General features: G+C 32.0%; 1 protein-coding gene across 1 annotated transcript in view; it reads left to right on the forward strand.

Moving 5' to 3' along the window:
• Window positions 1–21,144, forward strand: part of MALRD1 (MAM and LDL receptor class A domain containing 1) — a 533,295-nt gene that overhangs the window by 213,548 nt on the left and 298,603 nt on the right. Inside the window, 3 exon segments of the mRNA XM_025043397.1 lie at window positions 14,661–14,817; window positions 18,639–18,714; window positions 18,717–18,745. Of these exon segments, the coding sequence (XP_024899165.1) occupies window positions 14,661–14,817; window positions 18,639–18,714; window positions 18,717–18,745 (262 nt within the window).

Genomic DNA, 21,144 nt, shown 5'->3' on the forward strand with positions numbered 1-21,144 from the left:
GTTTTAGTCAACATTTAGCGTAATGCTGGCCTCATGCCAGGTGATGTTGAGAAAAGAGAGAGACCGTGAATGATGAAAAGATAACAAAGTTGAAATATTTAATACTTGGACCTAAGGAGAAGAGTCCTTAAAGATAAAGAGAAACTAAAGGCAAAGCCAAAGGAGACTGGTGACAATAATACAATTTTGAGGATAAAATTAGTTCTCTTTTCTAAGCTTCTATAGATAGAATTTTAATGCTTTTATGGATTATTTCTTCATATATTCTTAACTCATGCATAGATATTATTTTAACTTTGGATATAGATTACATGAGATGTATAAAGTTTCATGTAAAAAAGAGAAAAATTTCTTTGGGGAAATCACTAGGTTTAAAACTAAATTTTTTCATATTCTCTTTAAAGCAGAGATCTAAATTTCTTTCCAGGGATTATTTTTCATTCTCTTTTAAATTAAACACAAAGTTTCCAAGCAAACACAATCATACTGTTGTCTAGGATATCATGAACTTAAAATAATATTCTAGGAAAACTTTTAGTGAGTTAATTAGGAGATGTAGATTTTTAAAATTATTGACTTATTAAATTATGTTTAAATTAAATTATTAAATTTAGTAATTTAATTTTTTAATCAATGAAATTTCTAAAACACATAAATATGAACACTCAATAGTTCCAGGCAATAGAATTGACCTATTTCAAAGCCTAGTGTAAAAATCAAAGGACATAATAAGCTTTTTATGAAATGGAAAAATCTGCTAAATTATCCTGGACCAGAGCCTTTCACTGTTTATGTTCAAATCAAAAAAGATTTCCCCTTTAACAGTACTTAATTGATGTCATTAGTACCATTTCCATTTTATTACTAGAAATGCCTTCGTATAGATTCCAGTTCTGACATTCTGTACTCATATTATTAGAAAAACAGACAATCAGCCACAAAACACTGTAGTGGTATTTGTTTACATTTTAAAATATATTTCTAACATGATCTACATCTTTTATTTATTCAGAATTTAGATTGGCTTTTCCATCGCAGACCAGCGATGCTATAAATAACATAATGGCAATCGCTGATGAGCAAGGCTGTAGAGTAATGTAAAGGTCAAAGAATAATAATTCATGATCATCCTTAACAAAGTACACAAGGCTTACAATACTGATTTTTAACTCTGGCAGCAAAGCACAGGGAAGAAATGGCACAGCACGAATCTCCTCATGTACATACGATTTGAGGTGTTTAAGAACTAGAACCAGCTCCTCTCTCAACAAATGTATAAATGTAGATGGCTTCCTGCGTATAACACAGAAGATAGTTTTACGCATCATAGCTGTTACTTATGCTCTATTACTAATTTAATCTCTAGTTCAGTACAGAGTAGGTTTGAAAAAAAAATGGTGCCAAAGCATTTGTGTTTAAAATCACAAGGCAGCATAGCCTTTAGCATCTGGAAAGATATTTCCAGATATAAATATTAAAAGACAAGAGTCATTTAAATTTTAACCATAGGACACCTTCTCAATTTTTTTTTTTTCAGATCCTGATAATATTGAAGGAATAAGAATCTAACTGGAAAACCTTGATTCATTTGCATACTTGGGATTGTCATTTACATCTGACAAGCCAATTATCCGTTTATATAGATTGCTTGTATATTTCTTTCACCCTCTACACTAGCAGTCTCAAAGCCGATTTTAGATTGTACAGAATAAACAAAATTTCTTTTCAAAGGAAGGCATATCTAAGAAGTTGTCTCTCCATTGTAGATATTTATTATTCTTTTAAGACAGAGTGATAAACTTCTGCTCACTCTCATTTCTCCTTTGACTTTCAGTTCTGATATTTCTATAACTAAATTTACTAGCCAATAAATAGGAAAGGAGCCTTGACCTTTTTTGTGTCATGGAACCTATAGAAGATGATAAGATACACTAAAAGAATTAGAAGGGTTTTGAGGAGATATTTATGAATATGCCGTTTAAGATAATGTCTTTTTTCTGTATATAATTATGGTAAGAGAAATAAGCAAAGTATTGCAAGATAGTAAATATTAATGTGAATAAAACTAATACTTTTTTCAAAAATGTAATAAATTGAATTTGCGTCCTATTAAATCTTCTTTGAATTTTTTTATTGTGATAAAATGTATTAACAAAATTTTACATATATAACAAGTATTCCTTTTCTCCACATCCTCGACAACACCTTTTTTGTTTTGTTTTTGTTTTGTGTTATAATAGCCATCCTAATGGATGTGAAGCGATATTACAATGGTTTTGATTTGCATTTCCCTAAAGATGGTGACTTTGACGATCTTTTTATGTACTCATTGGTCATTTGCATGTCTAATCAAGTCCTTCACCCACTTTGAATTTTTGTTTTGGTTGTTGTTGTTGAGTTGTAGGAGTTCTTTATATATTCTGGATATTAATCTCTTGTCAGAGTATAATTTGCAAATATTTTCTCAGATTCTTTGGGTTGACTTTTCACTCTGTTGACAGTGTCCATTGATGCACAAAAGCTTTAATTTTATGCACTTTGATTTACCTGTTCTTATTGTTTCCTTTTGGTGTCACATACAGGATATTGCAAACTCAGTATGTGAGACTTTATCCTCTTGGTTTTCATTTGAAAATTTTATAGCTCTTACATTTATGGCTTCAAATTAATTCAAGTTAATAAATATTTGTATATGATGTAGGTAAAGGTCCAGTTTCATTATTTTGCAAATAGACATTCAAATTTCCAAGACTGTTTATTGAAAAGACTGTCCTTGAGCCATTGACTAGTCTTGGTACCCTTGTTGAAAATCATTTGACCATGTATGAAAGAGTTTGTTCCTGGACTATCTATTCTATTCCATTGGTCTTTATGTCTTTATGCCAGTATTGCACTGTTTTGATTACTATTCATTTTCAAGATTGTTTTGGCTAGAGTCTCTTTATATTCCATATAAATTTTAGGATGAATTTATTATTTTTCTAAAAACATTATTAAAATTTTCATAGGGATTATATTGACTCTATAGATTGTTTTAGGTAGTAGTAATATCTTTACTGTAATAAGTGAAAGGTGATGTGTTTTCATTAATTTATCTTCTTTAAACTCAGCAATATTTTATAGTTTTCAGTGTTTTACCTCCTTGGTTAAGTTTATTCCTATTTTATTCTTTTTGATGTGATTGTAAATGGAATTGTTTTCTTAATTTCCTTTTCTGGATTGTTCATTGTTAATGTTAAAACACAACTGATTTTTTTTTAAATTAAGTTTATTGGGGTAACATTGGTTAATATAATTATATAATTTTCAGGTGTACATTATCATTTGACATCTGTATATTCTATTGTGTGTTTACCACCCAAAGTCTAGTTTCCTTCAGCTACCATATATTTGATCCCCTTTATCCACATCCCCCACCCCCTACCCACCTATATTTGACCCCCTTTACCCTGTTCACATCCCCCCTCCTCCCCAACCCCACTGCTAACCACTAGTCTATTGTCCTCTGGTTACCACTAGTCTATAGTCCATGTCCATGAGTCTCTGTTTGATTGTCCTGCTCATTTGTTGCTTTTAGGTTTATATTCCACATATTAGTGATATCGTGACTGATTTTTGCCTGTTGATTTTGTATCCTGCAACTATCCACACTTATGTATTAGTTCTAAGAGGGTGTGAGTGAGGTGTATGTGCATGTATGAGTGTGTGTAAAATCTTTAGAATTTCCTACATATAAGATCATGTTTTCTGCAAACAGATAATTTTACTACTTTCTTTCCAAATTGGATGCCTTTTTTCCTTTTCTTGCCTAATTTTATTACTTTTCTTGCCTAATTCCTCTGATTAAGTACTTCCACTAATGTTAAATAGCAGTGGTCAAAGCAATCATCCTTGCTTGTTGTCTTGTTTCTCATCTTAGAGGAAAAGCTTTCAGTCTTTCACATTGAGTATGATGTTAATTAACTGTGGGCTCTTCGTATGTGGCCTTTATCATGTTAGGAAGTTTCCTTCTATTCCTTCTATTTCCTTCTATTCCTAGTTCATTGAATATTTTTATCATGAAAGTTTGTTGAACTTTATTAAATGCTTTTTTTTCATCGATTGATATGATCAATGTGGCTATTTTCCTTCATTCTGTTAACATGGTGGGTTACACAGATTGATTTTTGTGTGTTAAACCATTCTTGCATTCTAGAAATAAATCCCACTTGGTCATGGTGTATAACTGTTTTTGTTTGTTTTGTTTTGTTTTGCTGCTGCATTCTGCTTGATTCTGCTATTTCGATGAAGATTTTTGCATCTTTATTCATCAGGGATATTGGTCTGCAGTTTTGTTTTGTTTTGTTTTTATCTTTGTGTTTGTCTCTCTTTATTATCAGGATAATATTGGCCTCATAGAGTGATTTAGAAAATTTTCTCTCCTCTTCAGTTTTTTGAGTTTGAGAAAGATTGATATTAGTTCTTCTTTCTCTTGAAATGTTTGATAAAATTAACCAGCAAAATCTGGTCCTGAGCTTTTTTTTTTAGGGAGGTTTTTGATTACTGATTCTTCTCCTTACTAGCTTTGTCTGTTCAGACTTTCTAGTTCATCATGATTCAATCTTGGTTGGTTGCCTAGTTCATCTAGGCTATTCAGTTTGTTGGCATATTCTCTTGTAGTCCCTTTTCCTGCATTTTTGTATGCTTTGTGATTTTCTTTTAATTGGCATTTGGAAAAAACAGATACCTTTTCTAGTCTTTGCAGAATGGCTTTGTGTCAGGGAAGTCCTCTGCTAGTTAGCTGGGCATATTCTGAGTCTTGGGATCTGCCCAAGGAGACAGCTTAAGGAACTTCCTCAGTTCTTTTCTGGGCATGCATCAGGCCTGGGGCTGTGTGGTGGTTTTTGATTGCACCATATACACGGAGGCTTTTAAATGTCTTAATTTCTTAAAGATCCTACCCCAGCACCTCCTTGGGCTTTTAGATAACCTCCTGCATGTCTCTACCTGTAAATCTTTTGTCCCAGGCATCGGCAGGTCTTAGTCTATAGCTTTCCTAGTCAGTGCCAGCTGTTTCTCCCTGCCTCAGATTCATTCTATCATTTTTCCTAGCCTGACATCTGAGTTAGGGGATACAGAGGAAAGCCTTTCAGGTAGGTTAGAATGTGGGCAAGCATAAACAAAAATGATGCACAATTTTTTAGTATTTTGAATATGGATTTTTCTTGACTGGGCATTGGTTTGGTGGCCGTAGACCTTTGAATATTTTTCAGAACTCTAATTAAAGTTTCTTTTTGTCAATTTTTTGCTTTGTTTTGGGGTCTACATGAGGCGTCAAGTGCTAGAACTTCCTATTTCACCATTGTGCTGATGTCACCTTTTTTTCTGTAAAAGCATTTAATGAAACAAATTTCTTTTAAAGTACTACTTTGGTTTCAGTCAATGAACTTTGATGCATTTTATTGTCATTATTCTTCAGTTCAAAATATTATATAATTTTCTTTGTGATTTTTGTGTTTTACCCATTGCTATTTTAGAAATGAGTTATTTAGTTTCCGCATTTCTAGGTTTTTTTCCCCTAAAAGTTTTATTTTTTGTTAATTTCTTAAAGTGTCCTAAGACAACTTTTTGTTAAATTTTGGTCTTTTGAAATCTATTCAGACTTACTTTTTACAGCCCAATATATATTGGCAAATGTTCCATGTGCCACTCAGAATAATGCGTATTATGAATTTTTATATAGTGTTCTACAAATCCTAATTAAGATGGTTGATCCTTAATTTAGATTTTGTATTTTCTTACTAACTTTAATATGTACTTGTTATAGCAGTTACTGAGAAAGTTTGTTAATGTCTGAAACAATGATTATAGAATTGTCCTTTCTTTTGAGTTTATGTATTTTAAAACTATATTAATAGCATACATATTTATATTTCATATGTTCCCGATGTATTCAAATTTTTATAATTATAAAGTTTTCATCTTTGTTCTTAGTAATACCTTCTGTCTTTAAATCTACTACATATGATATTCATATAATCACATTAACTTTCTCATATTTAGAGGTTGCCAATATTTCTCGTCCAGTTATTTATTTTTAGTCTGCATTTGTCTTTGTATTTAAAGTGCTCTTATAGACAACTATTTTTTCAAATATTTTTCCTTCCTTCTCTTCTTGTGGGATTCTAACTATTGATATTAGATTATTTCATATTGTATTTCAAGGTGGTATTAATTTTTGTTAATCTTTTATCTTTATGTTTTTCAGATTGATAATTTCTACCGATTTATTTTCATGTGCAATGATTTCTTTTTAGCTCTATCCAATCTGTTGTTGAGCTCATGTAGCATTTTATTTTTTAATATTAATTATTGTAATTTTCAGCCCTGAATTTTTATTTGGTTACTATTTTAGAGTTCCCATTTTTACTCTTCAGATTATCTATACTTGCATTGATACCATAATGTATGTATAATGTTCTTTAATTTGTTGGAATTTTTTTCTTTAATTCTTTAAATATATCTATGATGGGTGTTATAACATCTTTTTTTGGATACATCCAACATTTTGACCCACTTGGAGTGAGTATCGGTTGTTCATTTTTTACTTCATAATGTTCAAACTACACTTGTTCTGCGTGCTAGCAGTTTTGTTTGAAAATTGGATATTGCTCATAAGAGGTTTTTGTGACTGGATTCTGTCATGGTCATCTCATGATTTTTGTTTCTTGTTCTAGTAAGGAATAAATTTGCCTGGATTCAAACTGTAAACTTTATCCACTGTGCAGTATGAAGCTACTGATCTCTCTGTACTGTTCTAGAGGCTTTCTACTGTTTCTTTTTTGTGCAATTTGGTATTCAGTCAAGGGTTTGGGCAGGGAGGGAGCTCATCTTCTCTGCATTTCTTTTTTTTTCTAGGAATCTCTTCTTTCTTTATCTCTGTTAGTTTCAGACTTTGTTTTCTGAAACTTCAAATCTTTAAAGTTCTGTGCCTTCTGCTGGTCTAGTTGATCAAGTTGAGTGTGGTTGAAAAATGTACTTACTCAGTTAAGAAAAAGCTCATTTGCATTTAAGGTTTCTCCATGTCTTTCAATGAATTTGATAGCTCATTTCTTTTTAACTCTAAATAATATTCCATTGTCTGGATGTACCACAGTTTATATTTATTCATTCACCCACGGAAGGACATATTGGTTGCTTCCAAGTCTTTGCAATTATGAATAAAGCTGCTATGAACACCCACGTGCATGTTTCGTGTGGATGTAAGTTTTCAGCTCCTTTGGGTAAATACCAAGGAACATGATTGCTGGATCATATGGTAAGAGTATGTTTAGTTTTCTAAGAAACCACCAAAATGTCTTCCAGAGTGGCTCTTACCATTTTGCATAACCACCAGTAATGAATGAGACTTCCTATTACTCCACATCCTCCCCAGCATTTGCTGTTGTTAGTGTTCTGGATTTTGACCATTCTAATAGATGTGTAGTGGTATCTTGTTGTTTTAATTTGCATTCCCATATGCAGATTTGCTGTCTGTATATATTCTTTGGTGTCTGCTCATGACTTTGGCCCATTTCTTAATGGGGTTATTTGACTTCTTATTGTTGAATTTTAAGAATTGTTTGTATATTTTGTTTACTAGTCCTTGTTCTATGTGAATATGTGTTGTAAGCTTGAGAAAAATGTGTATTCTGCTGTTGTTTGATGAAGTTGTCTGTGGATCTCAATTACATGCAATTGATTAATCACGTTGTTGGGTTCAGCTATGCCCTTACTGATCTTTTGCCAGCTGTATGTGGTCATTTCTGATAGAAGTCTCTAAATTTGATAGGGAATTCATCTATTTCTCTTTGCAATTCTATTAGTTTTTTGGCTCACATACTTTGACACTGTCATTAGGCTCATATATATTAAGGATTGCTATGTCTTCTTGGACTACTGACCTCTTTATCAATTTTGTAATGCCCTTTGTCCCTAATAATTTTTTTTGCTTTAAAATCTGTTTTGTCTGAAACAAAAATAAATTCTTGCATTAATGAGTCACTTATAAATATGAAGTATTTTTTAATTTTTAAAATTATTTTTAAATCCTCAAAAATTAAAATTTTTCTAATTGGTTTTGAAAGCCAAGTCAAAATTTTTTAATTAGAATGTATTTTTCTAGTGATTCTCAAAAACAGGTCATTTTTTGTTGTTGTTCACTCACTTGACAAATATTTATCGAGTGCTTACCATGTTTTATATATTTTGGGGCAGGGCAAATACGTTAGGGATGTGTGAGTTTTAAAAGAGTATAATGGAGAATTGGTTACACAACTCCTGAAGAACTATTTATATCTATGGGGTGTGTGTGTGTGTGTGTGTGTGTGTGTGTGTGTGTGTGTGTGTAAGTTGTACCCCTGGAGTTCTACATTGTGTTTCTCAAATATATTTGACTAAGAATTTCAACCCATACCCTTCCAAACTAGCTTTTTCTTTCTTTTTTTGTTGGAACATTGGGTCTATTTTCCACACACTATGTAATAGAAAATGAGTTGTTTTAAAAACAAATGTTAACAATTTTTTTAATCTTATACTTATTTTCCCCAGAGTTTTCATTTTGAAGAGAAAAAAAATGAAGCTTGAATGTTTATTTTTCTAGGTGTTTCTTTTGGATTAGCATTTTGATTTAGCATCTTGGTATTGTAAATACTATTTAAACCGTTACCCTAAGTGGTTTTGGGCAATGTCTCAAAATTTAGTGTGCACCAGAATAAGCTGGAGAATTTACTAAACTGATTGCTGAGCCCTTCCTCAGAGTTTTATTCAGTAGGTTTGAGATAGAGGCCAAGAATTTGCTTTTAAAGTTCCTAGGTGATGCTGCTGGTTCACACTGAGAGGACGAGTTTAGCATATAAAACGTGAGGAGATAGATCCAGTCTCAGCTTCAATACTTACCAAGGGAATTACTTCTGATAAATTACTTAATCTTATTTATCCCATCTATGAAGTAGTAAAGGTTATAATCCTACCTTCTCAGGTTTGTTGTGTCAGATGACAAACTATTACTTAATGCTTCATATTTTAAAGGCTTACTAATTTAAAGACCAGTCACAAAAACTCTATTATTTTACTTTATACATTTCAGAAGCTACTATTTCTTTGGCCTAAAATCTATTTTACAAAGAAAATATACTTTCTTTTACAAAGAAAATAAATTCAAAGATTTATTTATCTTTTAATTTCTGTTTTGGAATTAAAAGATAAGTAAATATAAGTGCATTATGTAATTTCTTAGACTTTTAAATTTATCAGTTGTTATTTTTTTTAATATGTTTCTACTTGCCTCCAGTGAATCACATACAATATTGAAACAAGAGCTATTGGAGCTCCTAATTAAAATAGTTGGCTTTGATACCTTTGTTTATTGAATTTTGAGCTGGTAAAACCCCCAGGTGGTTATATAAAATTTTAACAAATGTTTATTACCTCATTTTTATTTCATAAGACTAGGAAAGAGAAATCCAAAAGCACTCTACTAAAATTGTAAGTCCTTTTTCAAAATTGAGATGCCTTGCATTTGTGAAGGAGAGTTTTGGTGTAGAAAAACAAGAATTCTCTACCACTTTTATTTAGCAACAGATTCAGGGAATATTTATTGAGTACCAGTTGAGTTTAAGCCACTTTACAGGGTCTTTTAGATACTATAATGAATTAGTTAAAATATGTGCCTTGAGGTGTTTATAATCTAGTGGGACATATAGCTTCATATCCAGTGATTTATAATCTAATATGAAATATGCATTTTTAAAATTATGTGTAAAATGCTACGGAATTCTTAGGTTTGGAAGTAATTTTGAATCAAAGAATTTTGAGTCTAGGAATCTAAGAAGGCTTGGAAATGAGAATATATTTAAGATGCATTGTAGAGCATAAAGAAAAGTCATATAGAGGAAAGACTAAGAACAGAAATTATAAGTGTGCCCAGAAGAAAGACCAGTACAAGAGAGACAAAGAAAATCCATGACATATCAAGTAGATGCATGAACACATATACAACGGGAATAAATCTAGGTGTCTGAGTTCAGTAATATATGAAAGTTGAAGCCAGAAAGTTATAGAAAGTTATTATTCTGTTCCTGATGAATGGAGGCTTTATCCATGAGACAGTGGTGAGCCAGCTATGGCCCATGGGCCAATTCTGACCTGCTGCCTGTTTTTGTAAATATGGTTTTATTGGAATACAGCTATAACCATTCATTTCAGCAGTCCGTGGATGCTTTCATGCTACAAAGACAGAGTTGAATAGTTGTAACAGAGACTGTATGGCCCACGAAGCCGAAAATATTTACTGTACTGCCTTTATAGAAAACGTTCTCCAACTTGTTATACTTCGATGCAGTATGAAATGCCAGTCTGTAGATTTTTAATTACAAATGCATGATGAGATAAAAAGCTTGCAATCGAATGCAAATTAAGTCATTGTTTCCCTTATCAAGAAAGCCTTGCTATGAAAAACATGATGTCAGCAGATCTGGATAGTGTGTGTAGTGAATTGATGTATATTTTACTGAAACTTCTTATCTACTTGTCCAATAACATATATTATAGCTCAAGAATCTCACTTTGAGTCAGCAAAGATGTATTAAAGATTTCTCAGCAAAGTGGGAGAAACAGATGTGTATTTTAGAAAGGATCAATAAGGTCAAATTGAATCTTTTTTTCTATCTCTTCTGCAATGCTACTACAGCGTAGTGTCGAGGGCATGTATGGAGTTTTAGAGTCAAACAGAGCTGGTTACAAGTTGGAGAGTCAACTTGTAAGGAGATTTGCCTCTCAAGGAGTGTTCCTTTCCTTTAATTTATATTCTAAAGACCCCACACAAGAACTCTGATTGGCCCAGCTTGTTTAAGGAGCCCGCTCCAGCAGGTGCTGGGTCAGAAACTTTGTTCACCATACACAGTAGAGTTGGTGGGTGGGGTGGGGAGCCCTTCCACACAGCACAAACGGTTCACTGTGGATGCTAGGGTGAGACTGGAAACCATTAGAACTGTACTAGAGAATACTTAGTACTTCTGGTCCTCGCAAAGCCGATAAAGTTCATGACGACTGATCACATCCCATCAGTTACGTTAAAACAGCCTACAGTACCATAGTGAATCAAAAGGTGTGTCTCAACCCAAAGAGTAAGCCTGGAGAATATGTTGTTTTTGCAGTATATTTAGAAGATCAAAGGTCAGTTTTCCTAACGCAAACATATTTTAACTTTTCATTGTAAAAATATTCTTTTTCTTACTAATTTTAATTAGGATAAGTACCCAGGAGATTCTCAAATAAAGGGGAGGGAGGAGTTAATATTTTAATTGCTTGATCTGTGTAATGGTAAGATTTTACAAGGTGATTATCCTATAAGACCTAGGAGACTCACTTTAAAATAGCGTGGACTATAAATCAGATCTCTTTTTATAATGATTTTTTTTTTAATGATTTGTACATCATTACCTGGGATCTTCAGTTTTGCAACACCTGGGTATATAACACTGCTCTCTTTAAACCTTTACTACTGTGTGGTTTGTGCTATGTTTTATTAGAAAAGATATGTTTCTATAAGACATCCTACTTCCTGCCCTGTATGAGAAAAGACAGTTTGGAGGCTGGTAGAGAGATGCTGATGTTTTACAGGTGACAGCACAGTGAGGTGTGATCGTTACTACTGTGCTCATTCTGGGAAGGGAGTCGATTTCCTTTGCAAGTGAATGCTTGAATAATCTCATCCCAAACACGGGCAAGTGCTTGTGTAATTCTTCATTTTTCCATTAGGAATCGTATATACATCATGTGCCCCGAGTTAATGCATGTAAGATATACTGCTACACCAGTAACTCTGTTCACAGTGTGATATAAACACACACATTCAGTTTTCTTGTTTGAAATTTTCAAATTTATCTCCTGACGAGTCTTCCTTTTTTCTTTTTCTTTCAGATGAGGGGCTATCTCAGGGACATGTAATTATAAAGAATTGTTTCAATCATTTATATTATATTTATCCTCGTGACTGAATTTTCTCGAATTATAGAGGATTGAAAAGTTAAAAATTACTTTTCCCCCCCTGTATTGGGAAACTAATATAGGAACCTCCAGTTTAACCACAGAGTAGATGTTTTTATTATGGCCAGAATTATGACTCATAGTCACTTAATTTCTCTATGGTCTCCAGATCTGTTAGCTTTGTTCTGTCTTTTCTAATTTTTATTTTTTATCCAGCCTGGAACACATTATCAGTTTTTCATGTATTATTTCATCTGAGTCCACAATTCTGTCATTCCCTTCATCTTTTTATTCCGCATGCGATATACCAATTTTAAACTCAGTCATTTATTTATCAAGTATTTTTTGAGTCTACTATGAAGCATGCACTGTATGGGAAATTATATATACATGGCCCCCAAACACAGATATAAACATTTTAACATTTTGTAGATATTTCATCTAGTTCTTGCTTATGTGTATGTAGTTACATAATATTATGTATAACAACACACACATACTGTTGAACACGTGGCATAGTGCATGGTATATGGTAGGCAGTCTATAAGTATTACATTCGTTAAATGTGGTATGCATATTTTCTTCCATTCACCAGCTGGCTTTTTGATCTTCATATTGGTATCTTTAATAAGCAGAAACCCTTAATTTGAATACAATACCATTTTTCATTGTCTCCCTCTATGGTTAGTAATATTTATATATTGTTTAAAAAAAATTCTCATTCCCACATTAGAAAGATATTGCTATGATATCTTAGACAAGGTTCATTGTCTTACCTTCCACATTCTTGGTACAATCTACCTGGCATTTATTTTGAATGCTGTGAAATAGAGGTGCATTTTTCTTATTTCTCCACATGGCTACCTAATTTATTTAGTCCACATTGAAAAGATTGTCTTTTCCTTTATTGTTCTGAAGAGCCAAACTTTTCATAAATCACATGTACAAATATGTATGGATTTGTTTCAGGACTATTTTGTCCATTTCTCTGGCCTATTTATCTGACTTTACTCTAATACCTCTCTGTCTTGATCTGCCTTTGTAATGAATCTTGAAATCTGATAGAATAAATTCTCCAACTTCGTTCTCCTTTATGGTAAAATTGATTGTTCTTAGCCCTTGAGATTTCTATATGAAGTTTAGAATCAGATTGTCAATTTCTGGGAAAAATATTCAAATTGTGCTGGATCTTATTGTATCTATAAATCAATGAATCATTCATGTGTTCATCTTTGTTCTATGTCCCTAGAGTCCTGGAATGTTAAGCACACAAGGCACAGAGCTGGAAGCACTCATTGAGATATAATTCCAATAAGTTAATAATCCTGCCTCTTAAAAGTGCTCTTAATTCATACCCTCTGTGGTATGCAGGACTCTAAACTCTTTATTCCGTTAGGAGCAACTAATGACATAAACATAACCACAAATCACAACTACTGTTTGTTAAATATACAAAATATGTCAGGTACTGACTGCATTAGATGTTCCACTTATTTCATTTTTTATTCCTATTACTGCCATACATGGGAGTATCCCATTTTATAAATGGGGAAATTAATATGTTCAGAGAAGTAAAATACCCTGACTACAGTTGCCCACCTAGTAAATGATGAGGCCAGAGGCCGAACCCTGTGTATAGTTTGCTCAGTCGTAATCCCAGTGCCTTGGATAGGCAAGTGGGAAGGCTTGACTCAGTAAATACGTGGTGATTGAATGAATACTTCTGTCTTTCTCTCCATGTATGCTATTAATGATTCACATTTCTTCGACCAAAAATTATAAAACTTTCAAGATAAAAAGGGTTTTACTAAGTAGTAAGTTTAAACTCTGTATCACTTAGCATCACATTTAGGTGACAAAGTAGTAAGAAATCTAATTAATTGAAGCAGAAGTGCCAGAATGCCCAAACTGAAGGAATTATTTCCTTATTTAATACTTCAAAAAGCTGTGTGTTACCTAGCATGTCTTTAATGTTTTATTATCTCTTTTTTGAATTGGTAATTACAGTGGGGACATAATCTCTGTCCTGTATGGTAAGATTACATTGATATTTAATTGCGTTCATTATTATTTTTCCTCTTTTATTTACAGCTAGGAAAGAAAAGATACACTTTAAAAATTATCTACCAGCTTATTAAAATATGTTTAAGTAAAACTGACCTAAATTAACAGAGAGAATACATTTGAGCATAAAAGCCTTTTAGACCTATGAAGTGAACTCCAAGCCAGTTTCCTTTCTGGTTTTATTTTTTTGCTTTAATTATTTATATATGTTTCTTCTTTTTATGCCTCTTCCAAAGCTGCTCAGTGCTTCGGGGTCTCATTTTACCCACATGAAAATGAGCTCTACAAAGATGATCAGAGTATTGGCAATAACACTGTAAAAATAAAATCAACCAAATTATTACAGATTAGACCTGGTAATTTCAGCCTTTATCATCATTTGTAGTCATTGTCCCAATTGGTACATGGATTCAAAATCAAAATAGTAGAGTTATTTCTGCTGAAGGTTATGAGACATCGTTATACTATAAAATATAACACATTGTTATGCTTTTAGAAAAAATTATAGAATGATGAATATGACCAAGGACAAACTATATTATATATTATGATTTTTTTTAAATCTTATAAACACATCATCCTTTCCTCAGAAGTACCACGGATGGCTTGTACCTGTATGTTGATAGCTCAAATTGGAAATCTGGTGACATGGCTGACATCCTCACACCTGTGATTTCACGCACGGGATCAAAATGTACACTGGTGTTCTGGACTCACGTGAATGGTGCCACAGTTTGTTCCCTACAGGTACTGCTTAGAGCATTGCATTTTCTGAATTACCTCTATAGAAATTCATAGGGTATAATTTAGTGTTATAAAATATAATCTGCTAATCAATGAAAATGAACAGTTATCAACACTTCACTAGTTTCAAAATGGTAGCATTAGAAAAATGCTTTAGCAGAGTTGAACCTGAGTGTCTAGTAGGACTTTTTTTCAACTATTCAACTTACGATTATTATCTTTATCCTGAGGTTGCACCTCTGTTTTGTATGGTTTTACACTTGAACTATTTCATGTAGGTTTCAGTATCAATGTTCTGAGAATAGCATTATCAAATGACTTTGGTGATACTTGAATGTGCATTGCTTTTTGATATTGGTGCTACATTCTCCAGTAGTCAAATCTGGTTTTCTTTTTTTGTTTTTTGTTTTTGGATAAATAAATAAATAGTTTTGAACTCACAGAAGGTTGTGAGAATGTCACAAGTAACTTCAACATATCCTTCCCTCAGAGATCCTATTTTTCTCCCAGTAGCATCTTTCATAGGAAAGTTTCAGTTCAATCCATGATCACATATCACGCCCACTTGTTATTTCTTCCCTAGTGTCTTTTAAACTAGAATAATTCCTTAATCTTTCCTTGACTTTTATAATATTAATATTTTAAAAGATTGTAATTCAGTTATTTGTAGAATGCCCCTCAATTTGGATTTGTTCAGTGTTAAGCTTCTATTTTTTCTGTAATATCACTGATATTGCATTTTTATCACATCTCATTGGTTAGTACATGTTGATTGGTCTCAATACTTTTGTTCCCTTTGTCAATAAATTTGCATGAAGAGATATTTTGAGAGTATGTAAAATCCTGATGTCAACTCAAATTACTCACTGGTTTTTGCATCTTTTAGTATTTTTTGCTGGAATTAATTTTACTGTGATGATTACCTAATTATGATTTTCTAACTCTATTAATCTGTCTATATTTGTAGATTGATTTTCTATTGGAAAAACACCTTATAATTTTCTCTCCACTTATTGATCCATTTTTATCCATTCGTTGATCTATATCAGTGTGGATTCATGAGTCCTATTGTATTCAATTTGTTATAATCTCTTTTATTATTTATTGGTTTTTAAATTGTTCCAGATATGGTCATAAGAGAACCTTTAAGTGGACTTCTGTTTCTTTGACAGGCCCATTAGTCTCTGAGTATTTCCTTTCTTTCTAGCCAAAATTCTAGACTCATTTTTATCCCATTCCATCCTCGGAATTAGCTGTTTCTCCATGGGATCCTGTCCAGGTTTCTAAGACTAAGTTATACAGGCAAAACAGAGAGAGGTCCTGGACTCTGAAGCACGTCTTAGTTAGGTCTTGTCTCTCCTTATTGGAAATGCCTTATATAATGTATAAGATTTGTAAGTATTATGTATAGATGCATCATTTACATAGAAGAAGACAGCTCAGTTTTGAAGCATCTTCAGTAATACTCAGTTTCAAAGCTTATATAACATTTTCCAGGAAGCCATGTATGAAAAATAAATCCCAGAATTTCAGAATTGTTTACCATGAGCAATATTAGACCAGGGCTATCCCCCTAAAACAACCATAGATAAGGACTCTCCCCCTGTCAAATACCATTAATTTATTTAGAAAGAAGTCTATGGTTAGCATATTTGCAAGGAAATTGCACTTGGTTTACCTGTTCCCCCGGCCCCCGCCCCCAATAGAGAAATAGAATACAGACCAGCTGTTAAATTACTTCATCCCTAGTAGCTTAATTGTAATTTTAATATTAGAGGTGCTTTTTTTCTTCCATTTTATTATTGTCTTATTCTAGGATTTTAAGTTTTTAGATAAACATGTAAATAAGTTTTTAGATAAACATGTATTATTTTAAAATGCTTTCTTCTATGAGAAACATGTTAAATTTAGAGATCAATTTTAGAAGAATTGTCTTCCTTTTATAGATGATACTTCTTACCAAAACCAATTTAAAAGTAAGCTTGTTCATATATATGTATATGTTCATGTTTAGTAATCTAAAGACATTCAAATAGTCTTATAGGTTAAAGATGCAATTTATCATTTGTCTTACATTGACTTTTAAAAAATAATTTTAGGCAAAATAATCAATAGAACTTATTGCAGGGTTTTCATCAGAAAAATGATAATTATCCAGTATACTTTGTCATTGAGATTAATTATCTGAAATATGCTTTCTTTTTTTTAGATAAGATTTTATATTAGTAGATGAAAATTTTTTTTATAAAACTTTTAAAATTTTGTAAGAAATTAATTATCAAATAATTAAAGTAGTAATACATATGATCCTTATTTTTGTGTGTGGCTGAATAAAATAACACTTTAATAAAATGAAGTAAAAAGATTGCATTACTATGTTGCGTGGATGCATTTTTCCTTAGCAAATGATATTCATACAAGGATCCCGTACATACTTTTCAGTATGTGTCAAAAATGGTTTTTAGTTTTTTAAGAAATTACAATGGGATATCAGCCATAAGAAAAGATGTAATACTGCCATTTGCAACAACATGGACAGATCTCGAGATAATCATGCTAAACGAAATAAGAGAAAAAGATGAGAACCATGTGATTTTGCCATGTGGCATATAAAAATGAAAGCACCAATGAACAAGACAAACCAACAAAAACTCATAGACACAGACAACAGTTTAGTGGTCACTAGAGGGAAAGTGAGGAGGGAGCAGTAGATAAAGGTAAAGGGGGTCAAATATATGCTGATAGAAGGAGATTTGACTTTGGGTGGTGATAAACACACTAACCATTGTCAGCCCAATAAATTTTTTAAAAACTCAAAAAACAAAAACAACAAAAATAGAAATTATGTTTTCTTGTGCTATATAGCATGCTGATTTACCTTGAATTTTATAGACCAAGAATTTAGTGAAATTACTTAAAACTCAAGAATCTTGAAACCCTACTACTGCAAAAGCAGCAATTCGAATTTAATTTAAAAAAGAAATAGATAATGAAGCCATTAAAAACTACCTTCAGTGTCAAAAATCAAAACCATCGCAAATCCTTCGCCTGAATAATTCTTTAGTTGTACGCACTGTAATTTTCAAAGGTATTGTTGTGAAATAATTAAACCATCTAAGTCAGTTATTTTAAAATAAGGAATTATTCTGCTTTTCCCGATTCTCTTCAGTTACTCTCTTGATGATTCATTTTGTATCGTTCTAAACAAAGAGCTGTGATAATTTGTCTGCTGAGACTAATCTGATTTTTCCCTTAGAATGAGGATACAGTACTGATGAGAATTTGTGGTTTCAAGGCTGTTGGGCAGGGAGATCTTATTAGTCCTGCAAGAGTAGGTGCCCACTCATGTCACCCACTTGTGCTGTTAACTTTGAATGAACTCCTACTGTAACAGCACTGTCTGTCCCCACTGAACGCAAGAGGATAAAGAAGGTCATTCTCAAAAGAAGGTTTTAGTACGTAATCCATGCTTTCTCCTCTGACTACATGGAGATTATTTAATATATAAAATTCCAGTTGTTACTGCCTTCAGATTTTTAAAAAGCTAATGTAGTTTGAGTTCTTAATTAAATGGTGCCCGCATACCTTCAGACTTGACTGACAGATATTTGTGCTCACTTTTATTACAAAAAACTTGTGAAGTACCCTGGGGACACAATGCCGTATAGAAAACAAAGGCATCTAATGAAAAACGCCTCAGCTTTTCTCGCAGGGACTTTATGTTAATATTAAAAAATAATAATAATAATGACGGAAAATTCTACATGTTTAAAATCTATCAAGACAAAATATTTCTGCACTTCTTACTTGATTTATCTCTGCAGGTACTCAGCAAGGAGGACAATATTACCTCTAAAATGTGGGCTCAAAGTGGACAGCAAGGTGCACGGTGGAAAAAGAAGAGTTTTTAGGCACTCATTCACACACGCAGGTTTGTTATCCAAGTAGTTGGGTGTTGAAGGAGTTTTATTGTTTTTTTTTTTTCTGACATTCTAATTTATTTCCTCCACTCATAGTCTTCTTGTCCTCCCATTCTACTTCTGATGTGTTTATTTGACTACATATAGCATTTTCCAGAGGAATTTATTATTTCGAAATGTCCTAATTTCTCCTAAGTAGACAACCATATATCTAGGAATATATAATTTTAATGACACCATCTGCCATTCCACAATCAGCTTCCCATATAGCAATAGAACCTCCCTCTATTGTATAAATTTATTCTCAAAGACTGTAATTAATTTATATCAAATTTGATTTAAGACAGAATTTTGAAAGTACATTATACTGTTGAACATTATTACAGATAATAGATTTACTTATTTCTAAAATATTTGGGGGAGGCACAAAATTGTGTGATGTTGTATTTGTCTTCATGTAGATTATAATAATATTAAGAGGAAAAGATCTGTGTGTGTGTGCGTGTGTGTGTGTGTGTGTATGAAAAGAACAGGTATTTATACACACACACACACATATACATATATATGTATATGCATATATATAAATAAAACAATTAAAGAACAGGTAGTACATAGATTAAAATGTTTAAATGGAAAATAATTATGTGCCAAGGTATTTGGTATGGTTTTTATTTTCTAATGGATATTTGAGAAAACGAGAGCTCTGTAGATATGTGCATGTTTTTTAAATGTATTATTTATTTATATTTTTGGTGGATGGATTTTTTTTGGAAGATGAGGTAAATATCTATTAAGATTTGGATAAGGAGAGTGAGAATCCCAAGCCATTTATGTTAGAGAACATTTTTTTTTAAGCCTAAACTGCACAGAGCGTTATTCCATGAATTTGGAATCACTGTTCTCTAAATAGAAGATCTAATATATTTGCTATTTATTGCATTTCCAGTCCTCTGTATATGTAACAGAAGTAACCATTCTATTGTGAATATTCAGTAACTACATCTACGTGATTGTGTTATGTCAGCTCAGCCCCTCTCAACTCCAATGGAAACAATCATCTATTTATCTATCTATCTATCTATCTATCTATCTATCTATCTATCTATCTATCTATCTATCTATATCTGTATCTCTAGATACAGATATAGATAGATAGATAGCATTTACGAAGTACTAAGCACAGTTCTGTGAATTTAAAATGTTTACCCCTTTAGTTCTCACAATAACAATATTAGGTACATGCTATTATCTCTATTTTTATGGAGTAGAATACAGAAATAGCTAGAAGTTAGGTAACTTGTCCTACTCATGTGACACAAAATGGCAGAGACAGGCTTTAAAAAGACAGATCATCTATGAGTCCATAATCCAACTGCTGTTCTACGTTGCTTCCCAAATTTTACAAAAGAATTGACCCTACTTTTATTCTACTAGAAAATATCTATATACATAATATATTAATATAATATATATAATATATATATATTAAACTTATAACATTGTATGAAGCATTGGGATATGTGATAATTTGATCATTCAGACATGACAGGTAGCTGAGATTGTGTCTAAAGAATAGTAGATAAACAAGTTAACAATGAAACACTCGTTGAGTTATTTGATTTCTTATTCACACAGCATTGTATCAATATTTAAATGTTTAGATATATTCAAATAACAGAATACCTTTTTCAATTTGTGTATCAATATTTTGGGGGGGCTCGATTTATCTTACAAAAAAGTTGTAGTCATTATTCTTTCCAGTTTTACCATTTTTTTAATCACTTCCAAACTCAAAATATCTTGCAAATTTGTTATTTTTTTAACACATCTGCTATGAAGAAAATTTATCCCTTTTATGTAAATTCAATATACTAATTTACATACAAATTATATTTTTATTTTGTTATTTTTAATATTGTGAGAGGCTGATTTCCATTCTATCCTATCATCTTAAAAGGAAAACACCTAGGTTTTCACACAATAGTATAAAAGCATAGCATAACTAAGAAAAAACTGTAATTCTTTCAAGAAAAGTAATTATTTAGATTTGGCTAAAAGGTGTTTGAGAGTTTGATAACAATAAATATTTTAGTAAAATCACTAAGGTAACTGTATTTCTTGTTAACTCATTTCTTATTGTTCTAAATTTATTTTAAAATATGCAAATATTTCTTATGTTAACACACAAATACATATTTGGCCAGCAGAGAAACTCTGAATCAGTTCCCTTAAAAATTTGAAACTAAACAATATAGGACTTGTTACGTTCATTATTATTCCAAGCAGTGGTAATGTTATAAACTGAAGGTGGCCTTTCTGTAAACTTTAGCGACTCCTATTATTATTTTTCATCACTTCTACTTCTATCAGATTCTACATAAGTGGAATCTCACTGTCAAACAATGAC

Source organism: Pteropus alecto, unplaced genomic scaffold (genome assembly GCF_000325575.1).
Source record: "Pteropus alecto unplaced genomic scaffold, ASM32557v1 scaffold11, whole genome shotgun sequence".
Lineage (NCBI taxonomy): Eukaryota > Metazoa > Chordata > Mammalia > Chiroptera > Pteropodidae > Pteropus > Pteropus alecto.